Below are 21,270 nucleotides of genomic sequence, written 5' to 3' on the forward strand. Positions count from 1 at the left end.
AATACTGTGGAGGATAAATCCCCAACACCAAGGGACGTCTCCGGAGGAGGTGTAAGTGTACTATGGGCACTCACAAGGACTACTCAGGAGACAGTTAAATAAGTACCTGACCAATCGTTGGTGGCACCATGTCACAGGGATTCTGCTGGTAAACAGAACTGGGCCTTGGGATGTTAGGATATTAGAATGCAGGGACTGTGTCTCTCTACCATGTCAGTACCTGTCAACTTAGATCTGGGCTAGCTCACAGTGCCTCACCTGAACTCCTTACCTTCCCTGAGTAGCAGGTGGTTTTCCCAAACCTAGAACATGAACCCCTAGTCCCCTGGGGAACAGTGGAAATAGATCATCACCTTTCGTCTCTCACTCATGCAATCCATTAGTAAACAAAGGAAAGACACCATGGGAGTTTACAATACATTTATTGAAACTATCGTAGTCTATTATGAAGCAGATGTGCTGCGATTAATAGACAAATACAAGTAAGCAAAGTAATAAACATTGCTAGCAAACTGTATACAATGAACAACCCAATCATGGCAAATTATCTATCTGTCTATGCCTATTCTTACTGTGTAAGCAAAGGGATATATTGGTGATCTCTGGGATTAGCAATGGATCCCATACCAGTGTGCATTCATTCCAAGACAGGCCTTTTTGCCGGAAATCTCCTCTCTGCCCACAAAGGGACAAAACACAGTTTATATGATAAAACTATTTTGTAGGAAAACTGCAGCTAGGCCAGCGTGTTATGTCTAAAATGTTAGGAGCGGTTGCTGACTGAGCAGAAAACAGTACAGTTGTGTTATGTATTCTAAATGTCCTTGTACGGAATGTGCAGACAAACTCCCTACAACTACAAGACTCACTGAATACCAAAACAACATGTACAGCATATTTCTAAAATGGTGTCACAAAAACAAAACATGTATGTGCAGCTGTGCTAGCAGAAGCAGCCTAAAGCAGCTACTTCGATACACTAAGGGAGAACTAATGTGAGTTAAGAAGGGACATCACTACAGGTTACTCCCGCCCAAGGTTTACCGTCTCAAGTTTTCTGCCAAGAGTCCCGTTCACTTTGAAGAGGGCCGCGAGGATCAAGCAGAGTGCCACAAGAGGCTGTTAGCGTGGAGCGAAGAGCAGGCCAGGCGTCATGGACGGGCGGGCTGGAGCTTCGTGTTGGCAGTTCCACATGAGCGGTCGATGCTGAAATGTGAAGAGACTGGCTGGCGGCGCTTCACGCTGATTTTCGGTGTGAGCGGCACAGTCTTGGTGCGAACAAATCAGTTTGGGGTCACAAAGAGCCCATAACCTGATTTAAGCTCCTGTGAGCCTTTCCAAGGGCCTAGGACCTGAGAGGCACCACTTGGGGTTCAGTACCATGCTGCAGCTGGGTACAGAGCCTAGTTCAGGAAGTTGGAGAGCCTTTTATTTATTTATTTATTTTACAGATTTGTAGAGCGCATGGCTGCCCGTGAGCGTCCCAGCGCTAATGATAGAGCAGGATAGGATGAAAGAAGATAGTTAAGGAAACAGCCATGTCTTAAGAAGTTTGCAAAATGAAAGCAAATTAGGCTGGGCCCGGATGTGTAATGGCAGTGCGTTCCACAATTTGGAGGCGTTATATGAAAAGAGACGGCCTCCGGATCGAACCCTCTTGATCCTAGGTATAGACGTCAGATACAAGTGTGTGGAACGAAGGGCTCTATTAGTTTTGTAGGGAGTGACAAGATCCTTTAGTACGGGAGGTACTTTCCCATGCAAGATTTTATGAGTGGTACAAAGGGCCTTAAAATGCACCCTTTCTTGAATGGGCAGCCAGTGAAGTGACTTGAGGGCTGGTTTGGCTGAGCACCGGCTGTTCATGCCCATGAGAAGTCGGGCAGCAACGTTTTGCACAACCTGGAGCTTTCCCATCACTTTATTAGGGGCCCCAAGATACAGGGCATTGCCGTAATCCAAACGGGACAATACAAGGCCCTGAATCAGCAGCTTTTGGGACTGGGTGGGAAGTAAAGGTAAGATTTTTCGGGCAGTGCGTGGGAGGCCGTAGCAAGTACCAGCGGTTTTTCTTGCTTGGGTGGTAAAGGTAAGGCCTTCATCCAGCCAAATCCCCAAATTTTTAATTTCACACTTTGGGGTTGGGGTGGACCCATGCAGGGAGGCCATAAGGTCTCTGGGCGAAAATGTGATTGATTGCCCAGGACCAGGACTTCCGTCTTGTCACTATTTAGTTTCATATGGGACTTATCCATCCATTTGGTTATGTCCCCATGGCAAGAATAGAGGTTGGTAACGGACTGGTTCTGCTGACTTAAGGACACAACCAACTGAGTGTCATCCGCGTAAGTTAATAATTTGATACCAAATGGGATGACAATCTTCTCAAGGGGGGACATATAAACATTAAAAAGAGTTGGACTCAGGGACAAACCCTGAGGAACGCCACAGTGTATATGTGTTATTTTAGAAGTGAAATTACCATCTGCCACCTGAAAAGACCGGCCGTTCAAAAAGGATTCCAGCCAGGACAGAGCAGATCCTGAAATGCCCAGACCCTCAAGTCTGTGAACCAGGGTAGAATGGTTAACGGTGTTGAAGGCTGCACTCAGATCCAGGAGGATCACTGCCACTGATCCTCCTGAATCTATGATCTTTCTGGCCTCTTCTACTACCGCAATTATTGCGTTCTCCGTGCTCTGGCCCGGCCTGAATCCCGTCTGTGAAGGTTTAAGTAGACCGTTAACTTCAAGGTAGTTGGATAGCTGGTGATTAATGAATTTTTCAGCAACTTTGCTGATGCTAGGCAGCAAGGAAATTGGCCGGTAATTATTCAATTCAAAGGGGTCTCTAAAGCCTAGATTAGGAGGCCATCAGATTAGCACCTGGAGTCACTCTGGGGTCCTGCATTTAAGATGAAGTTGGAGGTTCAGTTCTTCCCCAGGCAAGAGGACAGCAGGTCAGCACAGTAGGGCAGCAGTTCCTTTAGAGAAACAGTCCACCAGAGTAGCAGTACTTGTAGCAGCACAGCAGTCCTTCTTCCTGGCACTGTATCAACAGGTCCAGAAGTGTACTGAAATGGTTGTGGCTGAAGTACAGTATACACAGTTGTGGGGAGAAGCTTCTAGAGGCAGGCCTTTGAAGGGCACAGATGCCCTGCCTTCCTGGCCCTGGCTCCAGACTAACTACAGGGTTATACAGCCCTTTTGTGGAGACAGGACACAGCCTATTCTAGTGCAAGGGGGGCTGGGCCGGGTTCCTCCCACCCATCCTGCCAGTGAGCCAATTCAGTCACACATAAGCTCTCTATTGTGTAAGGCTGTCTAGGAGGAATACACAAGGCCCGTCGGTCATGTGACCCAGAGACAGTCTGCAGGCACCAAATGGCAAAGGCAAGAAAATGCCAACTTTCTAAATGTGGTATTTTCCGAATTGCAATTTAAAATCCCACTTTACCATAAGTTAAGATTTTAAATTGTGATTCCAGCGACAGCAAACTTAAACTTATATTTACCTAGGATGGTGCAAAATCAAACCCCTCTGGCCAAGAGTTTGGGCCCCTCGATAAAATTCAGGTGACATATTCAAGACAGAATTAGGACAGGGCAGGTAACCTCTTCAGGATTTAATGTCAGCGTCAAACCACTCTCGGATGCTAGTTTCCTCCTCGATTCTTCCGCAAAATCTTCCTCCTAGTTCTATTGCCTCCTCGATTCTTCTGCAAAGCTCCTTCCTAGTTCTATTTATTTAAAAAAATCTAAGTCTGCTTTCAGGTATTTTAATCAGCATTTGACAGCATCTCTATCTCTCAGCGTTCTGGCAGCGATCAGGCTCTCTCAACTAACTAACCCCCCAATTACACCTTTTGATGGCATGTTCCAGCCCCAAATGTTTCAAACTTGTGTAAACTGCAAATTCTGATTGGACAAGCCAAGGGGATGATCATCACACCATGCTAAGTTTAATATTTTGTAGGTCTTGTGTGAGCGTTGCAGTGCGCAGCACTGCTCGCGGAACGAGAGACCTCTTCTAGGGGGTTTCAAAACGGACCTAGGATTCGCACGCTCGTGTGTGTGCTTTTCCTTTTGCTTTTCCTTATGGCCCACGCTTTTGGCCTTTGCGTGCGTCTTTTTATCAAAGACAGCATGCAATTGACCAAAGGCCTATTGGTGTTGGTTACTCGCACCGCTGCCATGTGTTTTCAATTATCGTGCCCAGACATGGGCGCGATAATTGAAACATCGTGTCTCGCTGTGGCGCGTGTGCACCACTCACAGGATTGTTCTTTTTTGGATCCATTTCACAGGGAAGCAACTAAATGAAAGAAGGAAAGAGAAGTTGGAAACTGTTTCTTCAAGTCACAGTTGCTTTTTTTTAATGGCGACCTGCACTAGCAACCTGGGTGTAGCATTAAAAATGTGCTGAAATGTGAAAATGAGAGGCCTTCGAGGGTGATCCCACCACATACATGCACTTCTGACCCTTGTGCGTTAAAGAATGGCGTTTGTCGATATGCTCTAGCGATTTGAGGAGCCCATGGGAACCGATAAGTGGTTAGCTCTGAAAAATAGTAACGATGTGGCCGAAGACTTGTACTCTGTCATCTAGGATCTTGGCTCAAGCTGTCAATGGTGTTAACAGTCCATTAAAGGCTGACGCTGTTTGTAACAGTCCCGATCACTTGGCTGGCAGCTCAAGGAGTTTAGTGCAGAATGTTCTCCTTAGTATTGTTTAATTGATGAGATACCAATATGACGTACAACAAAATAAACATGTGACATCCTGCCAAGAGAAAACAGTCAAGAACACGTGTTATGTTTAGCAGAACGTTTCTACGGGCACAACAAAATGTTTTACATTTTGGTCTCCCCCCACCACCACACTACCTTCGTCTCCTCCAAACCTCGCCTCATGAAGATACTTACCCACACATCAAATGAAGCTGCGATTCCAAGTCAGTGCAGCATGAGCATTAGTTCTGGGCAACGAGCAGGTTTATGAACAGCGGTTAGGGTTTGGTAAGATCATTGTCACAGGGTCTGTCAAGAACTGACCGCAGTACATACGGTTGTGAGTGCTCGCATCTGGTAATTTATATAGTGCTTAATGGAGATTTACTGCTACAGGCACTCATGTGTTGGCTGTCTCGCTCTCTTTAGGACCCAACTCTGAGGTTTCCAATACCTACACTATGGCTTTGCCACCCTCTACGTTGACCAGATCACGGGCTGTGGGACGATGGGGCTTGCCCGTCCAGGGCCCATGGGCACGTGCCAGGCAGACAAGGGCCTATGCCACGGCCACAAGAAGCCAGCACCAGGAGGCTTAAGTACTTCGATGACCCCTGCTGACATGGCAGGGCCGCGCACAGGTGATATTTCTTAGAGGTGTGGGTAGAAAAAAAGCTCCAGAGAACGAGCTGGAGAAAGCCGGCAGCAGGCACCTTACCTAGCTCTAACATCAATGCACTTATTTGTTTGATGAAAACCCAGAACTAGGTTCTCAGCTTTCAAAGAAATAAGCATATCTATTACATTTTGCAAAAAGGTAGACTAAACTCTTATATCAAACAAAAGTTTTCATTAGCCAGTTCTTTACAGGCAGCGGAACACGACAATTAAATGTTCCTAATTGATTTTAAGGGAAGAAAGAGATCTTTACAGTGCGCTTTTAACACGGCCACTCAGCTTACTGATGGCATGCCTTCACAAAGTACTTGCTTCACACCACCTCCTCTAAAACATTAGGCAGACAAACGCCATTTGAAGGAAAAAAACTGAAATGTCAAACTTTTTCAGAAGTAACAGTTAGCAATACAGAGAGCTGCAGTAACGGTCTCAAGCACAGGCAGAACGTTTCCTATGACAGTAAACACAGCCATCAGACAGGTGCCAAGAAGCTGTGTCCTCTGCATACTGCGCTATATAAATTGCCACAACTCACCACTGAAGGTAAGACTGGGAAGGAAGCCCCGGAGAAGAGAACAGGCATGCTGGCGGATACACCAACAAAACAAGCATTTGCAATGCAATAGGTCTCGCATTAGGAAAGTTTGAGCTATTGGTATTGTAAATGACAAATTTTGTATTTATGTGTTGGTTTTGAAAATAGCTAAATGAATAGCTTTGTCATTTACAATTCCAATCGTTTTAACTTTCGCAAATGTGACACCTATAGCATTTGCAATGCAATATGTGTTGTATTTACGTGACTTAGATGTATTGATATTACAAATAACAATGGCTTTTATTTTTTTAAATAATTAATACTTAAATAAAAGTTATTGTAATTTCTAATGGCAATAGCTTAAACTTATGTAAATAGCTTTTGTGAAGATTATGTTAAGTGTATTTTATTGTGACGAAAATCCAAGAACAGAAGTGAAATATTAACATCTTTTTGTGACATTTGTAATAAAGCTTGAAACATTGAGAGAGCGTATTTGAACCAGTTGTTGTTGAATGGTTGTGGTGGCGACGAGTGATGCTGTGGTGTTCAGTGATGCTGCGGTAACGCATAGTGATGTTGTTGTGCCCCTGAGTGATGCTGTGGTGGTGCTGAGTGATGCTGTGGTGATGTGATAGATAGAGTGAGTGCGATAGATAGATAGAGGGAGGGCAATAGATAGATAGACGGAGGGCGATAGAGGGAGGGCGATAGATAGAGGGAGGGCGATAGATAGAGGGAGGGAGGGCGATAGATAGAGTGAGGGGGGGCGATAGAGTGAGGGCGTTAGATAGAGGGAGGGCGATAGATAGAGTGAGGGAGGGCGATAGAGTGAGGGAGGGAGGGCAATAGATAGAGTGAGGGAGGGAGATAGATAGATAGATAGATAGATAGATAGATAGATAGATAGATAGATAGATAGATAGATAGATAGATAGATAGATAGATAGATAGATAGATAGATAGATAGATAGATAGATAGATAGATAGATAGATAGATAGAAAAGTGAGGGCGATAGAGTGAGTGAGGCCGACAGAGTGAGTGAGTTCGGTAGAGTGAGGGCGGTAGAGTGAGGGTGGTACAGTGAGGGCGGTAGAGTGGTAGAGTGAGAGCGGTATAGTGGTAGAGTGATGGCGGTAGAGTGGTAGAGTGAGGGCGGTAGAGTGGTAGAGTGAGGGTGGTAGAGTGAGGGCATGAGGGCGGTAGAGTGGTAGAGTGAGGGCGGTAGAGTGGTAGAGTGAGGGCGGTAGAGTGGTAGAGTGAGGGTGGTAGAGTGAGGGCATGAGGGCGGTAGAGTGGTAGAGTGAGGGCGGTAGAGTGGTAGAGTGAGGGCGGTAGAGTGAGGGCGTGAGGGCGGTAGAGTGGTAGAGTGAGGGCGGTAGAGTGGTAGAGTGAGGGTGGTAGAGTGAGGCCGTGAGGGCGGTAGAGTGATGGCGTGAGGGTGGTAGAGTGAGGGCAGTAGAGTGGTAGAGTGAGGGCGGTAGAGTGAGGGCGGTAGAGTGGTAGAGTGAGGGCGGTAGAGTGGTAGAGTGAGGGCGGTAGAGTGAGGGTATGAGGGCGGTAGAGTGAGGGCGGTAGAGTGGTAGAGTGAGGGTGGTAGAATGAGGGCATGAGGGTGGTAGAGTGGTAGAGTGAGAGCAGTAGAGTGAGGGCGTGAGGGCGGTAGAGTGGTAGAGTGAGGATGTGAGGGCGGTACAGTGGCAGAGTGAGGGCGGTAGAGTGAGGGCATGAGGGTGGTAGAGTGAGGGTGGTAGAGTGGTAGAGTGAGGGAGGTAGAGTGAGGGTAGTAGAGTGATAGAGTGAGGGTGGTAGAGTGAGGGCGGTAGAGTGGTAGAGTGAGGGCAGTAGAGTGAGGGCGGTAGAGTGGTAGAGTGAAGGCGGTAGAGTGGTAGAGTGAGGGCGGTAGAGTGAGGGCCGTAGAGTGGTAGAGTGAGGGTGGTAGAGTGGTAGAGTGAGGGCGGTAGAGTGGTAGAGTGAGGGCGGTGGAGTGGTAGAGTGAGGGTGGTAGAGTGAGGGCAGTAGAGTGGTAGAGTGAGGGCGGTAGAGTGAGGGCGGTAGAATGAGGGTGGTAGAATGAGGGCAGTAGAGTGATCTTCCCACCATGGGGGGAAGATCCTTCTCCTACCTAGCGGCCAAAACCTGGAATTCTCTCCCCACCCACCTCCGCCTTACACAGAACCACCTCTCCTTCAAAAAGCAACTTAAAACTTGGATATTCGATAAGTAAAGTACCCCCCCCTCCTCCCCCAAGCGCCTTGAGACCCTCTGGGTGCGTAGTGCGCTATACAAATTTATGAACTTGAACTTAGTGAGGGCGGTAGAGCGGTAGAGTGAGGGCAGTAGAGCGGTAGAGTGAGGGCGGTAGAGTGGTAGAGTGAGGGTGGTAGAGTTAGGGCAGTAGAGTGGTAGAGTTAGAGTGGTAGAGTGAGGGTCGTAGAGTGAGGGCGGTAGAGTGGTAGACTGAGGGCGGTAGAGGGAGGGAGGTAGAGTGGTAGAGTGAGGGCGGTAGAGTGAGGGCGGTAGAGCGGTAGAGTGAGGGTGGTAGAGTGAGGGCAGTAGAGTGGTAGAGTGAGGGCAGTAAAGTGGTAGAGTGAGGGCCGTAGATTCAACAATGCTTGGGGTTTTAGTCGCGCAATATAAATTGCTTTTCAATTCAATTCAATGCTGCTTATCCAGCTACATAGAGAAGACGTGTTCCTCTCAAATCTCAGTGGGGCCAACTCACTCAACTGACGCAGTGCCTGCTTGCCACGGTACCTGCATTTCAATGCACACCACCTGCTTAGATTGAAACGAACTCCCGCACCTCCATCGTTCAATCATATTTGATGTATGGAAATCACACCCGTGCATTTTCAATATACATGTATTCAACCATGGGACAAAAATGTAATTTTATAGAAATCGTTAATAGAGAAGCATGTTGTGAAATTGAAACTCAAGAAAAATAATCGACCCTCCTCATCTTCTGAATAACCGCGCCTGCTGGAACCTGAGACATGGGTCCTTAGAAGGGTTTGGTTGAAATGCAAAGCAAATCCTCCATATAAATTCCACATACAGGGCACTCTGATCAGTAAGAAGGTAAACAACTAAACTAACTAAGTGCAGGTCGTCAGAAAGCTATATCTGGAACAGATATTGCTACCGCCAGGCTCTTAATAGATACATAGAATATGTTTTTGATAACACAGTATTTTATTTATTTTGAAATTTACAAGGGTGATCCACCGTTGGTGCTTGTAAAAAAAGAGCAGTGCAGAGCGGGTGGAGGAAAAGGACGCTGGCGACAGAGCAAAGTGGAAAGTAGATTGGGAGAGAGGTGCACATGAGCGACGACTGAAAACCAAATGACACTCTTATGAATATAAAAATAAATGAATTAATGTAGGAGACACAGAAAAGCGGTATTGAAATGTGCACAAAAACGTGGGGACAATGGACTATGTATAGACTTTCATTAGGGGAGTAGCATTGCTGTGGCGGGGGCGGGGGAGCGCATTCCTTCGAAGTCTGATGCCGAGGCTCAGACATATGGTGTATGGAGTGCGATGTGCGATGTGGCTGGTGATGTGCATGCGCCTGGCTCACATGAACTGTTCCTAATCCGCAGTTTGGGGAGACTTTACGGAAGCCTTACTATAATCTCGCCGAGCAATGCTTACGCATTGGTTCAGTGAGACCTAAACAACCAGCGAACGAGTCGCTACAATTTTCCATGCCCACGCTCGGTCTTCCGCAGCGACCCACAGACGGGAAGGAAGGGGCCAAGAGGAGCAGGGGGCAGCAGACAACCAGCTTCCATAGAACAACATTAAGCGTGCGTTGGGCGGTACAAACTGTGGCGTGCTGGGAGGCGCTATATATATGATCACCCTTACTATAGCAGAGCTGCAGCGCCTGCCCAGCATTGGCGGAAACTTGAAAAAGTATGAAAAACTGCCAATAAAAACTTACTTCTCAGTCAAGACTACTCAGTCGTCCAGCGACCGTGATGGTGAGCCGCACGGGTTGACTGTGGTGATGGGGCCACTAGCACAGTTCTGCGTGAGGTTACATCCGGATTATGGGCAGGCCCCGACTCGGGTGTTTAATCGGCGGAGTGGAGGCTGGATGACAGCCTGGTGCGCTGCGCGGCTCCGTGGGCGACCCCTGGGATTAACTCCACTATGATGCAAAGGAGCAGCAGTTTCATAGCTACTGAGAAACATAATTCATCCTCCCTCACTCCATTAGTCAGCATACCCATACCCCCACCCCCTCCCTATGTTGCCACCAGTACTTTTATAACAATACTCAGTGGTGGTGTGCATAGCACTGGTGTTTATCCTACAGTGCCATAAAACAGTTATACTCAGAGCCACTTGAATTATGCGTTTGTGCTGTCGCAGAGTTTTTCGCATGATTAAAAATTTGCTGTATTTGCCACATAATCTATCATCTACTGTATAATTTGCATATTTTAGCAGAAAAAAGTTTAGCTTAAACAGTCCAAAAGTTACTAAAAGGCAGTCACATATGTTGCTGCACAGTGGAAGGCCTGTTGCATAGGCTCAATGGTTACCTTTCTGTTGCTTATTACTATATTTGGGAGATAAACCAACACTAATGATGTGCAACCTATGCCCAGACACTGTTGACAGGTGTAGAAATGTGAAAATAATAAATACTATCACAGAATGTACCACATGCTGCATAATTTGCTTAATCTTGCAGCTTAATTTAGTCAACCCTGCTGCATAAATTGTCCCTTTGCTGTTGAATAATTCCAGTGACTCTGGCTATACTTCACTTGGCCTCACTCAGTGGTTCACAATTATGACCTGCTGGCAAGTAACTACTTTAAGTAGAATTATACCAATATTTATCCAAAATACACAACTTGTATGTTTTGACACATATTTAACTCTCTTTTGCAGTTTCCCACAAGAATGGTATTGAGTTTTTCTACCTAGTATTAATATTACTGATTGAAGAGCAACTCAAATATTAAATATTGCTTTATAGTGTGGTACCTACCGTAGCTTACCCTTAACTTTACATATGTATTTATTTTGAATTGCGTGATACCACATGCGTGCAGTGATAAACAAGCATTTGCAATGCAATAGGTCTAGCATTACTGAAAGTTTGACCTATTGCAGTTGTAAATAATAATGCAATGCCAATAGCTTAAACTTTAAGTAATGCGAGACCTATTGCATTGCAAATGCTTGTTCTTAAGAGAATTGTCTTATGTTCCCGCCCATTAATTTGTTTCTCCTAAGCTTTATTTCCCACTTGTTTTCATAATGACTTTATAACATTGTATAACATTTCTATATTTGTCCATTGAGTCTTCAGAATGTTCTGTCGTCTCTCAGGACATGGGAAAGGTGTGTCCTTGATCGGGTTCCAAGACTTGAGATCAGAACTCCTGAGTTCTTTCCAATGCACCTGTGCACACAGATCAAGTGGTTATTAGCCTCATCTCTCATTAAGGCCCATTTACTAACTATTAGAGAAGTGAAAAAGACAAGATTTTAGATTTTTTTTAAAATGGTTTGACTGTATAACACTTCTCTACTCTAATCCCATTTAATACAAATTAATATTTGTGCATTAGCACTTAGTACAAACACAGTTTAATTTTGAGCAGAGCAGATGCTTAGCATGAGAGTTCTGAAGCGCCCATGTTTGGTGTTACTCCGCAGAGCAAAGCTTTCCCTCCAAGCGTTATGACAGCATGCGCATTCCATTTCCCGCGTTTTAGCTGCCATTTTAATTGCACACGGGTTACTTGTTAGTAGACACGTAGGCAAGCTTCCCTCTCTTCTAATATGTGTAAGAATAATAAACCACAATTGCCGTTCTGGTTAGAAGGCAAAGACCGATTATCAAGGTGGCCTTACTGCACTTAATTGGAGTTTAATTTCTTCACAAAGAATTGCCGCTATGTGTTGAACTACTTGAAATCTTAATTGAACTACGTTATAAAAGGTGGTGATATTTCAAAATCTGAATTTTGTCTCTTTTTCAAGGACTAATGTTTTCACATGCCACCTCTTGTAAGCTTAATTGCATCCTGATATAATAGATTTTTATTGACAATTTTGGGATGATACTTCCACTCCAGAAATCTCCTTATATTATCACCTTATTGAGAATCTAAAAATTTACACATAAGCCCTGATGAAATTCCAAAAACTTCTGGTTTGGGCGAACGAAACGGGTTGGCTGTTTTTATTAAATATTGTTAATTTTGAAATAAAAGAAGAGAGTAAAGAAAATACAATTGGGCTCCCTGTATTGTGTTCAGTGCACCTCCGTTTAAACAACATTTAATGGGTTGGCTCTGTTACTTTAAGACTGCTGGGCTTCTAGAAATGACTAAAACAATAGCAGCAGCAGTTAAAAGACATTTTTGGTGGCCAATATTATCTACAGAAGTTATGCAGACATGTGATCTTTGCGCACAAATTAAGAGTTCACATCAATACCTGTTCCTCCTGGACCATGGAACACAGCATACTTGGACTTTACTGTAGAGTTACTCAAGAGCCTCTACTGTCATTCTTGTAACTATTGATCATTTGACAAAATTGGGACATTCGATTGTATTTCCTTGGTTGCCATCTTCTAAACTGTGAATAAAAATCATACTTTGGTTACATGGACTGACACAGGTTTTCATCACAGATAAAGGTTCTTAATTAATTTCAAATTCTGGGTTACCTTATATAAATTGTTGAACAAGCAAGCTCATCTGTCTACTAGTTATCACCCTCAAATGGATGGACAGACAGACGGTTAACTCAACATTTGAGGTAGCAAATAGCGTTGCAAGAAGAGGATTAAAGTGAAACAGTATGGTTAGCAAAATTGAACCTATAATAATGCTGAGCACTTTGCTACAGAGGTGTCACCTTTTTCTTTATCTATGGACAGCAAATTATACAATGAGTCACTATGACATGGCCAGGGAGACAATGACAGAAATGATGGGGCAAGGCATTTAATGTCAGCAGTGAACGTTCAGCTGTAAGGGCGAATTTGGATAGAGAGTGGCACAGCCCTAGTGTAGCCATATTCGAACTGAAGGTGAGTGAAGCATGGCCACTGGAAGTGGAAAGCCACTCAGAGTGCTGGTCCGCCTGAAACAAGGCTACAGTAAGTGGACAACCATCCGGCATGCCGGATTGCACAAAGCCAAATTAAACAGGGTGTATGCTTGCGGGTGAATGTTGAAGAACGACCACCTGAAGTGAAGGCCCAAACTGTGCACCTGTATTGCTGGTGCAATGTTCTTGGAAGTGAACTGCCAATGGGCTAGCTTGATAGACTGAAGGTAACAAAGCATGTTGGGAGTACAATTGCGACCATTGAAGCACAGCCACTGGAAGTGAAGGGGCACTTGGTGTGCCTGGCTGAATGAAGCACGACTACCAGAGTAACTGAAGGTGTATGAAATTCGAACTGTCTAGACTATGAACGCAGTCTGTTGGTAAATGATTAAGCACGGTTACTGTACGGTAACAACTTCACTGCCACCTGGTACGTCTGACTGGAGGAATCATTGGATGGTATTGGTACAGCGGTCAGCAGGTAGAGAAAGGAGTGCCCGGCAAAAAAACGTTCATATGAAGGAAATATTACAAACCTGCAACCTATCTTCTATTTAAATGCAAAGGAAAGCAATTTGAATGGATCGCTTATAAGTGAAAGCAGCCAATCAACTGCAGCCTTTACTCTTACAAACAAGCATTGGAAATGCAATAGGTCTCGCATTAGGAAAGTTTGAGCGATTGTTATTGTAAATGACACTTTTTTATTTATGTGTTGGTTTTGAAAATAGCAAAATTAATAGCTTTGTCAGTTACAATGTCAATAGTTTTAACTTTCACAAATGTGACACCTATAGCATTTGTAATGCAATGTGTGTTGTATTTACGTGACTTAGATGTATTGATATTACAAATAACAATGGCTTTTATTTTTGTGGATGTGGTGGTGGATGTGGCGGTGGATGTGGCGGTGGATGTGGCGGTGGATGTGGCGGTGGATGTGGCGGTGGATGTGGTGGTGGATGTGGTGGTGGATGTGGTGGTGATGGTGGATGTGGTGGTGGTGGATGTGGTGGTGGATGTGGTGGTGGTGGATGCGGTGGTGGTGGTGGTGGATGGGGTGATGGATGTAGTGGTGGTGGGTGTGGTGATGGATGTAGTGTTGGTGGGTGTGGTGGATCTGGTGGCGGTGGATGTGGCGGTGGATGTGGTGGTGATGGTGGATGTGGTGGTGGTGGATGTGGTGGTGGATGTGGTGGTGGTGGATGCAGTGGTGGTGGATGGGGTGATGGATGTAGTGGTGGTGGTTGTGGTGATGGATGTAGTGGTGGTGGGTGTGGTGGATCTGGTGGCGGTGGATGTGGCGGTGGATGTGGCGGTGGATGTGGCGGTGGATGTGGCAGTGGATGTGATGGTGGATGTGGTGGTGGATGTGGAGTTGATGGTGGATGTGGTGGTGGTGGATGTGGTGGTGGATGTGGTGATGGTGGATGCGGTGATGGTGGTGGATGGGGTGGTGGATGTTATGTGACAGTAGCGGGGGTGGGGGGTGAACGCTGTGGTAGAGATGCTACTGCCTCCGGGAGTTGTGATAAGGCTGCCAGCTGCAAGGCCGTGGTACAGGCTCCAACCTGGCAGTGACAAGGCGCCCCCATAAGTGGCACACAGATAGCCTTGTAATCATGACTTAAAAATAACCCTTTTCCATACACATTATTATAAATACTACAATTACCTGCATCCAACAGCACAGTCAAACACTGCCATCAGGAGCACTATATGGCGTAAGAACACACTAGTCAAATAACCTTTTTCTTAAGCTCATCCTGCAGGTGTAGGCTTCTAATAACAGCAGTGCACAGGTTTACACCTCACACTGTCAGTTGTAGTGGGCTCCGATCTAAAGTAGAGTTCCCGATTTCCTGAAAACCGGCGCTGGTACATCACAATGGAGGTTACCCACCAAAGGAATGAAGTTTCATATTCAAGCTGGAGAAATGAGCCTAATTTAAATTGTTCAATATTCCTTCTGGTAGACTCGATAAAAGACCCGGAGAGCCACGGAACATGTATGACTGGGGTGTATTGTTTTTCCAAGTAATACATGACTTGGTGTCTCTGAATGTGAGGGAGAGAGTGGGGAGGAGAGTAGGAGGAGGAGGGGGGAGGAGAGCAGGGGCCTGGAGTGCGGCTGAGGGAAGTGACGAAATGCGACAAGGCAGGCAGGGGAGGGGGCGGAGCGGGGGTGTGGGAGGAGTGCGCCTGAGGGAAAATCCATGCAAGGCAGGCGGCTGGGGGCATGTGCACGTGCTTTCAAGCTCAATGCGCATGCGCATTGAGCTTGAATTTCACGGGCACTGCAAGGAATCGCCACGATTCCTTGCAAGTTAGTTAAAGAGTGTTTAAGCCCCCATAGTCTCGCAAGCTCGATGCGCATGCGCATCGACAGGCGAGACCTAAAAAAACAGGTGTGGTCTCTTTTATTAGGGTGCAGGTGGGCCTCAGCCTCAGAGGTACCACTGCTGAAGGTTTGGAAACTTGCTGGGGGGGCGGGGGGCGTCTAGGAGCAGGGAGCAGATGGGAGCAGCTGGGGCTTGTGTTGGGATGATGAGTGAGAAGAAAGGAGTGTTGCCGAAAGATGAGTTGTTTCGGCTGGGGGATTATTTCAAATTGGGGGGAGGTTTAAGGTTGGTGGAAGATAGTTTATTCAATGTGTTAGTGAGGTGGGGATTATTCAATTTGATGTAATGTTACAGGCAAACCTCTTGCCTGTCCTAATAAAGCAGCCTTTTACTCTGATGAAGTGTCCAGTTTTGGTCCCATATTGTCTGATGCGCCTTCTGTACATTCTTTGGTTTGTTTATTAAGAGGGACAGGTTCAACGGGGAGCACCAAAGTCCTGTAGGAACTACGCCGCTATCCGATGCCAGTGCGCCGAAAAGAGATTCAATGTATGGGTTTGCACGCTGACAATGTGCTTGTTTTTAAGGATTTTTAAAATTAATTATTGCTGCTAGAGCTTCCGGTAAAGAAGGTTCGCCATAATCTTTGTCTCAGTGACATCTCGACCTACCATCACAATAATGCGGAGGGCGGGGGGTGAGATAGGGTGACCAACCGTCCGTAAATTTCACGGACAGTCCGTAATTTCGGCCGTCTGTCCGTTGTCCGTGAAGGAATCTTTAACGGACGCCATTTGTCCGTCATTTTAACAGGGCACCTGTTGCCTCACCCTAAAGCCGGCACAGCTTGCACCCACCTCTTTTCTTCACTCCGATGCTGCACCAAAGCTCCTCAGATGCCCCGCAGCATTGGAGAGGCACAGCGGGATGGCTACCCTCACACCTCCAGCCCTTGATGACCTGTTAAGAGGTGCTTCGAAGGTGACTGAGAGGGAGGGACTGCCGGTTCAGGAGCAGCGACATCTATTCACATGCAAACAGCCCTGAATGTGTCATGTCTCTGCTATTTAGAGGGGGGCTCACACATTCCATTTCTACCCAGGGCCCCAAACATCCGAGACTCGGCCAGATTACACCCCTGATTACACCGAGGCAGCACGTGGTTCTCTTCTCAGAGCTTAATTACTGTCACTAAATTGTAAGCAAACCTCGATTCTTCAAACATGCAGTCTATAATGTAAGAAAATAAAGAAATGGCACAATCGCACTCACACTGATTAACAAAGTATGGAGGACTATCAGTTCAATCAGTTCTCTTAGAGTATCTCCTGTAAGTACTGTACATCACAGTGGGGGATGGCATTTTGGACAGAGAGCCTGTCTTCTCGTTGTCTTGTGCAGGAGAGGAGCAGGGGAAGGATGGATGGATGATGAGGGGAAGGATGGATGGATGATGAGTGGGTGGGTAGAAGGATGGATGGATGGATGATGAGGGAAAAGGATGGATGGATGATGAGGGAAAAGGATGGATGGATGATGAGGGGAAGGATGGATGATGAGGGGAAGGACGGATGGATGGATGGATGATGGGTGGGTGAAAGGATGGATGGATGGAGAGTCGGTGGGTGAAAGGATGGATGGATGATGAGTGGGTGGGTGGGTGAAAGGATGGATGGATGATGAGTGGGTGGGTGAAAGGATGGATGGTGGGTGGGTGAAAGGATGGATGAGTGGGTGGGTGGATGGTGGGTGGGTGGATGATGGGTGGGTAGGTGGATGAGTGAAATGATGGATGGATTGATGGATTGATAAGTGCAAGGGTGAATGAATGGACATATGAGTGAAAGGGTGGATGTAAGGATGGATGAGTGAGTGAAAGGGAGGGTAGATGGACAAAAGGATGAATAGATGTGTGAAGGAGTGAAATGATAGATGGATGAGTGATAGGATCAATGGATGGATTCATGAGTGGATGAGTAGATGGATGGATGGATGGGTGGGTGGATGGATGGATGGAAGGAAGAATGGCTAAGTGAAAGGGTCGATGGAGACAGAAAGGGAGGATGGATGGATGACTAAAATAGTGGATTGGTGGAAGGATTAGTAAGTGAAAGGATGGCTGGATTGGTGAAAGGTTAAATGGCTGAATGGTTGAGTGAATGGATGGATGGGATAAAGAGTGGATGGATAAGTGTACAGATGGACAGGGTGAAAAGGTGGATGGATGGATGGATAGATGGATGGATAATGGAGATGAGTGAAATGATGGATGAGGGGATGGATGAAGGGATGGATGAGTGAAATGATAGATGGAAGGATACATGATGGATAGGTTTGCAAACGGTTGAATATGTTTGGAAATGGCTGGGCTTACTTATATACTATTGCGCGACCTCTGATGTGTCTGTAAAACGTACCTATTGTCCTGAAGTTTTGTCCTGAATTTTGACCTCCTGTCCTGAATTTGTGTCCTGAATTTTGACCCTTTGTCCTGAATTTTTACACTCACCGTCCTGAATTTGCACCAATGCCAGTTGGTCACCCTAGGGTGAGAGGGATGGAGGGGGTTACACTATGATCCACACAGTGCTACAGTTCGGAGAAAAATACTACAGATAGAATACAGAGCGGGAGATGCAATCTGTATTTTCCGTTCCAGGTATGGGATGAATAAAGAAGTCACATGTCCACAAAATGTGAGGGCTCTGAGATGTAAACACGTGGACAGCAGCTGCGGGGCTGTTTCATTGTCTTCGTGTGTATACTTCTCGTAGCAGTGTCGTGGAGTAGCGATACATTGATGTTACATCTGCCTCTCTACAAACCATTTCTCTCCTGAACTGCACACGATGAGAGGAGTGGGGAGGTGGGGCGGGGCTGGGCGGGGCACAGAGGATGCAGTTTGCCAACACTGCAGCCACGTAAGGGGATTCTGGGCACTTTCCATGCAGTCTTTCGGAGCTACTTTCCGTCTCTTTTCTTTGATGTACTTTAAAAAATGGCACAAAGATAGGACTACATTTTCCTAGACTACATTTTGCTAGCTAACACGAGATGGTGCTTTTCTAAAATTAACCTCTGGCTTGCTTTTGAACAACTTAGACCCCAGGCTCTACCGTTTACAGGCTGAGAAGAGATGCGCGTGTTAAACATTCCCCAGTCCCAGCTGTAACATGAGCAGGGGGAGGGAGATTCCTCCTCTCACTGCCGCGGGCTACGGCTTTTTAGCGGTGGGCGGATCGGGATGACATCTTTTTTTTCGTTTTCCACGTTTGCAAAACTGCTTGAAAGACAGAGCGAGAGCGCACCGGCACAGCTCTTCCTTGCCACGGGGGAAAGAAGCCCTCTCGTACGGGCATTCTGCACTGCTTCCCTGTCACCTCCTTCTGCATATTGAAATAGCAGCCGCTTTTCTGCTGCAGCATCCCGCTTTGACGGCTGTGCTTGTCTCTCATTCTATTTCTCTTCCCTGTCTAGCTCTACTTCCCCGGGCCTCTTTTCTCTTCGGTATCCTACCTCTCAGTTACTTACTTTCCTCACGCTTCTCTGCGCCCTTCTTTCCCACCACTACCCCGCTGATCCTTTTCTCAGCTCAGGGGCTGCGCTCCCCTTCTGACTCGCCTTCCTAGCTTCTCCCCAGCACTGCCCTCCCCCCTCCGGCTCGCTTTCCTCTCAGCCCCCAGTCCCCGTCACTCTGCGCCAGGCCATGTCCTGCAGCAGCCGGCGCTGGTGGCAGGCCCTGGCCTGGTTGCAGACGGCCTGCCTGCTGATGAGCCTGGTGGCCTGCAACGACGCGCCGCCTGTGCCGCTGGACGACGTGCATGTGGAGCGCCGCTCCGTGCCCGACCTCTGCCCCCGCGAGGTCGCAGTCGGCGACTTTGTGCGCTACCACTACCACGGCACCTTCCCGGACGGCAGCAAGTTCGACTCCAGGTGAGGAGGGAAGGCGGACGGGCTCGGAAAAGGACTGGTCACCAGGTGCCTGGATGTCACAAAAGTAATCTCGCATTTCACATGCTTTCCCGTCAGTCCAGGTCTCCCTGGACTCCTGAAGCCTCGCTAGTCTAACAGGTTCCATGATGCTGAACATTGCCTCGAATATCCCTAGAAGTTATTCTGTTAATTCAGTATAAAGTCCTGAAATAAATAAGTATTTACAATCTGACTTTCTGAACTGCGTCACAGTGCCAAGGGTATGGACTCAGTCTCAGATTAGATTTATAAATCGTTCCAACAGAATCGTCCCAGCTATAGGTAGAAGCTGTTAAAACCAACAGGACCTCCTCAATGATACTTTTGCTTCGACATTACGAGCTCCCCCCTAATATCTCTGCCCTCTGCGCTTCTTTACTGTATTGAGTCCTCAGATAATTATTCATTGATTACAAGCTGCGCAGCAAACTAAATAGAACGTTGAAAACACTCGTTCTGACATTTAAGGACAAACCCGTTGCTCTGGAAATCATTAAAATCTTGAAACACATCTGGCCAAGCAGACCGTCCCCTCCATGGACACCTAATAAAAACTCACTTTTACACACCCCACCCAACAGCCAGACTCCTAGGACCTCTTTCGCAATCTCTCCCATCAATTTACCCCTAGTATTTAAATGGGCTAGTTTTATTATTTTTGGTGCTCGCAGGAGTACAACTCACGCTTTCATTTTGCATAGTTATTGTTTTGGTATCTCTGAGGCTGGTGGTCAGACCTCATCCACACTACAGTGTGGAAATGCAGATTGCCCGCTGGCGCTGGACCCGACCAGTCGTGTCGATGAATGAATGAAAGGCGTACTAGTTTGGAAACTCAAACTGGGACTGCCCTAAAATTCTCAACGGATCGAATCCGCAGAGAATGTGGAAAGTGGTGGCCCTTGATTGTTTATTTACAAACATTTGTTTATGGTGGTTTGCACACATTTAAGGCACAATAGCACAGTGTAAATAATGTTAAAGAAAACAGTAGCACAGTACAAATAATGTGTAAGAAAACAGAACCGTATCGGTCCCATGTGATAATCAATGCGACAACAACGATTTATCAAATATATAAAAGAAATATTGTAAAATAAAACAACTGAAGCATAAAAAAACGATACATAAATCAACAGCAGCAGCAGCAAGGGACCGGTGCAGCTCTTCACCAAGACTAAAGACCCTACTACCATCCACTCCCCCTAAAGGGGAAGGGATGGAGAAGAACAAAATACAAGAGGTGGCAAGGGGAATAAATGAAAGCAAGGTAGGGGAAGGTAATGGCCACAGCAGCCTCCAACATGCTGTCACTGCCACACTTAGACACACACTGCTAAAAGTACTCATCCATTTCCAACTTCCAAATCATCGTTCTAACCCTCCACAGGGGATGACTCTGGCTCCGGATCCTGAGAGGCAGCAAAGGGGGCATCGGCAGGCATATCTACCTCCAACAAACCATCTAACATGCCTTACCATATTTCCAAATCCCGTTCAGTATGATCGTCAGTGCACACTGCTCGCAGCCGCCTCTCTTCCGCCACACCCCACTCATGCATTTCCGCCATCCACTTATTAATTGTCAGTGTGGCGGGTTGCATCCAATTGATGGCCACCCGTCACTTAGCCAGCACCAGTCCCAAGAGCCTGAACCAATGGTTCATCTTGGCCCCACACTTAGGTGTCGGAAGCACCCCAAGTCGGCTCTGATCGACGAAGGCCTCCACAGGCACCCGCGTGACCTCACGGATGATCCTCATGAATTCTCTCCAGAACCCCTGTAATTTGTTATAGTCCCACGTCATGTGGAGAAATGAAGAAAAGATGCTTCAGCAGACCCGCTCCTATGGCAAACATCCGAACAAGCTCTATTGATTCTATGCAAACACTACACGGTCGGATA

The 21,270-nt window shown here is 46.5% G+C and overlaps 1 protein-coding gene across 1 annotated transcript in view; it reads left to right on the top strand.

The window, feature by feature from the left end:
* The first annotated feature begins 18,631 nt into the window (after positions 1-18,631).
* The window catches only part of FKBP9 (FKBP prolyl isomerase 9), a 181,343-nt gene continuing 178,704 nt past the window's right edge, over positions 18,632-21,270 (top strand). Inside the window, exon 1 of the mRNA XM_086964801.1 lies at positions 18,632-19,325. Coding sequence (XP_086820927.1) covers positions 19,099-19,325 — 227 coding nt within the window. The 5' untranslated portion in view covers positions 18,632-19,098. The remainder of the gene's footprint in view (positions 19,326-21,270) is intronic.

The sequence above is a fragment of the Lissotriton vulgaris genome, chromosome 4_1 (genome assembly GCF_964263255.1).
Source record: "Lissotriton vulgaris chromosome 4_1, aLisVul1.2, whole genome shotgun sequence".
Taxonomy (NCBI): Eukaryota; Metazoa; Chordata; class Amphibia; order Caudata; family Salamandridae; genus Lissotriton; species Lissotriton vulgaris.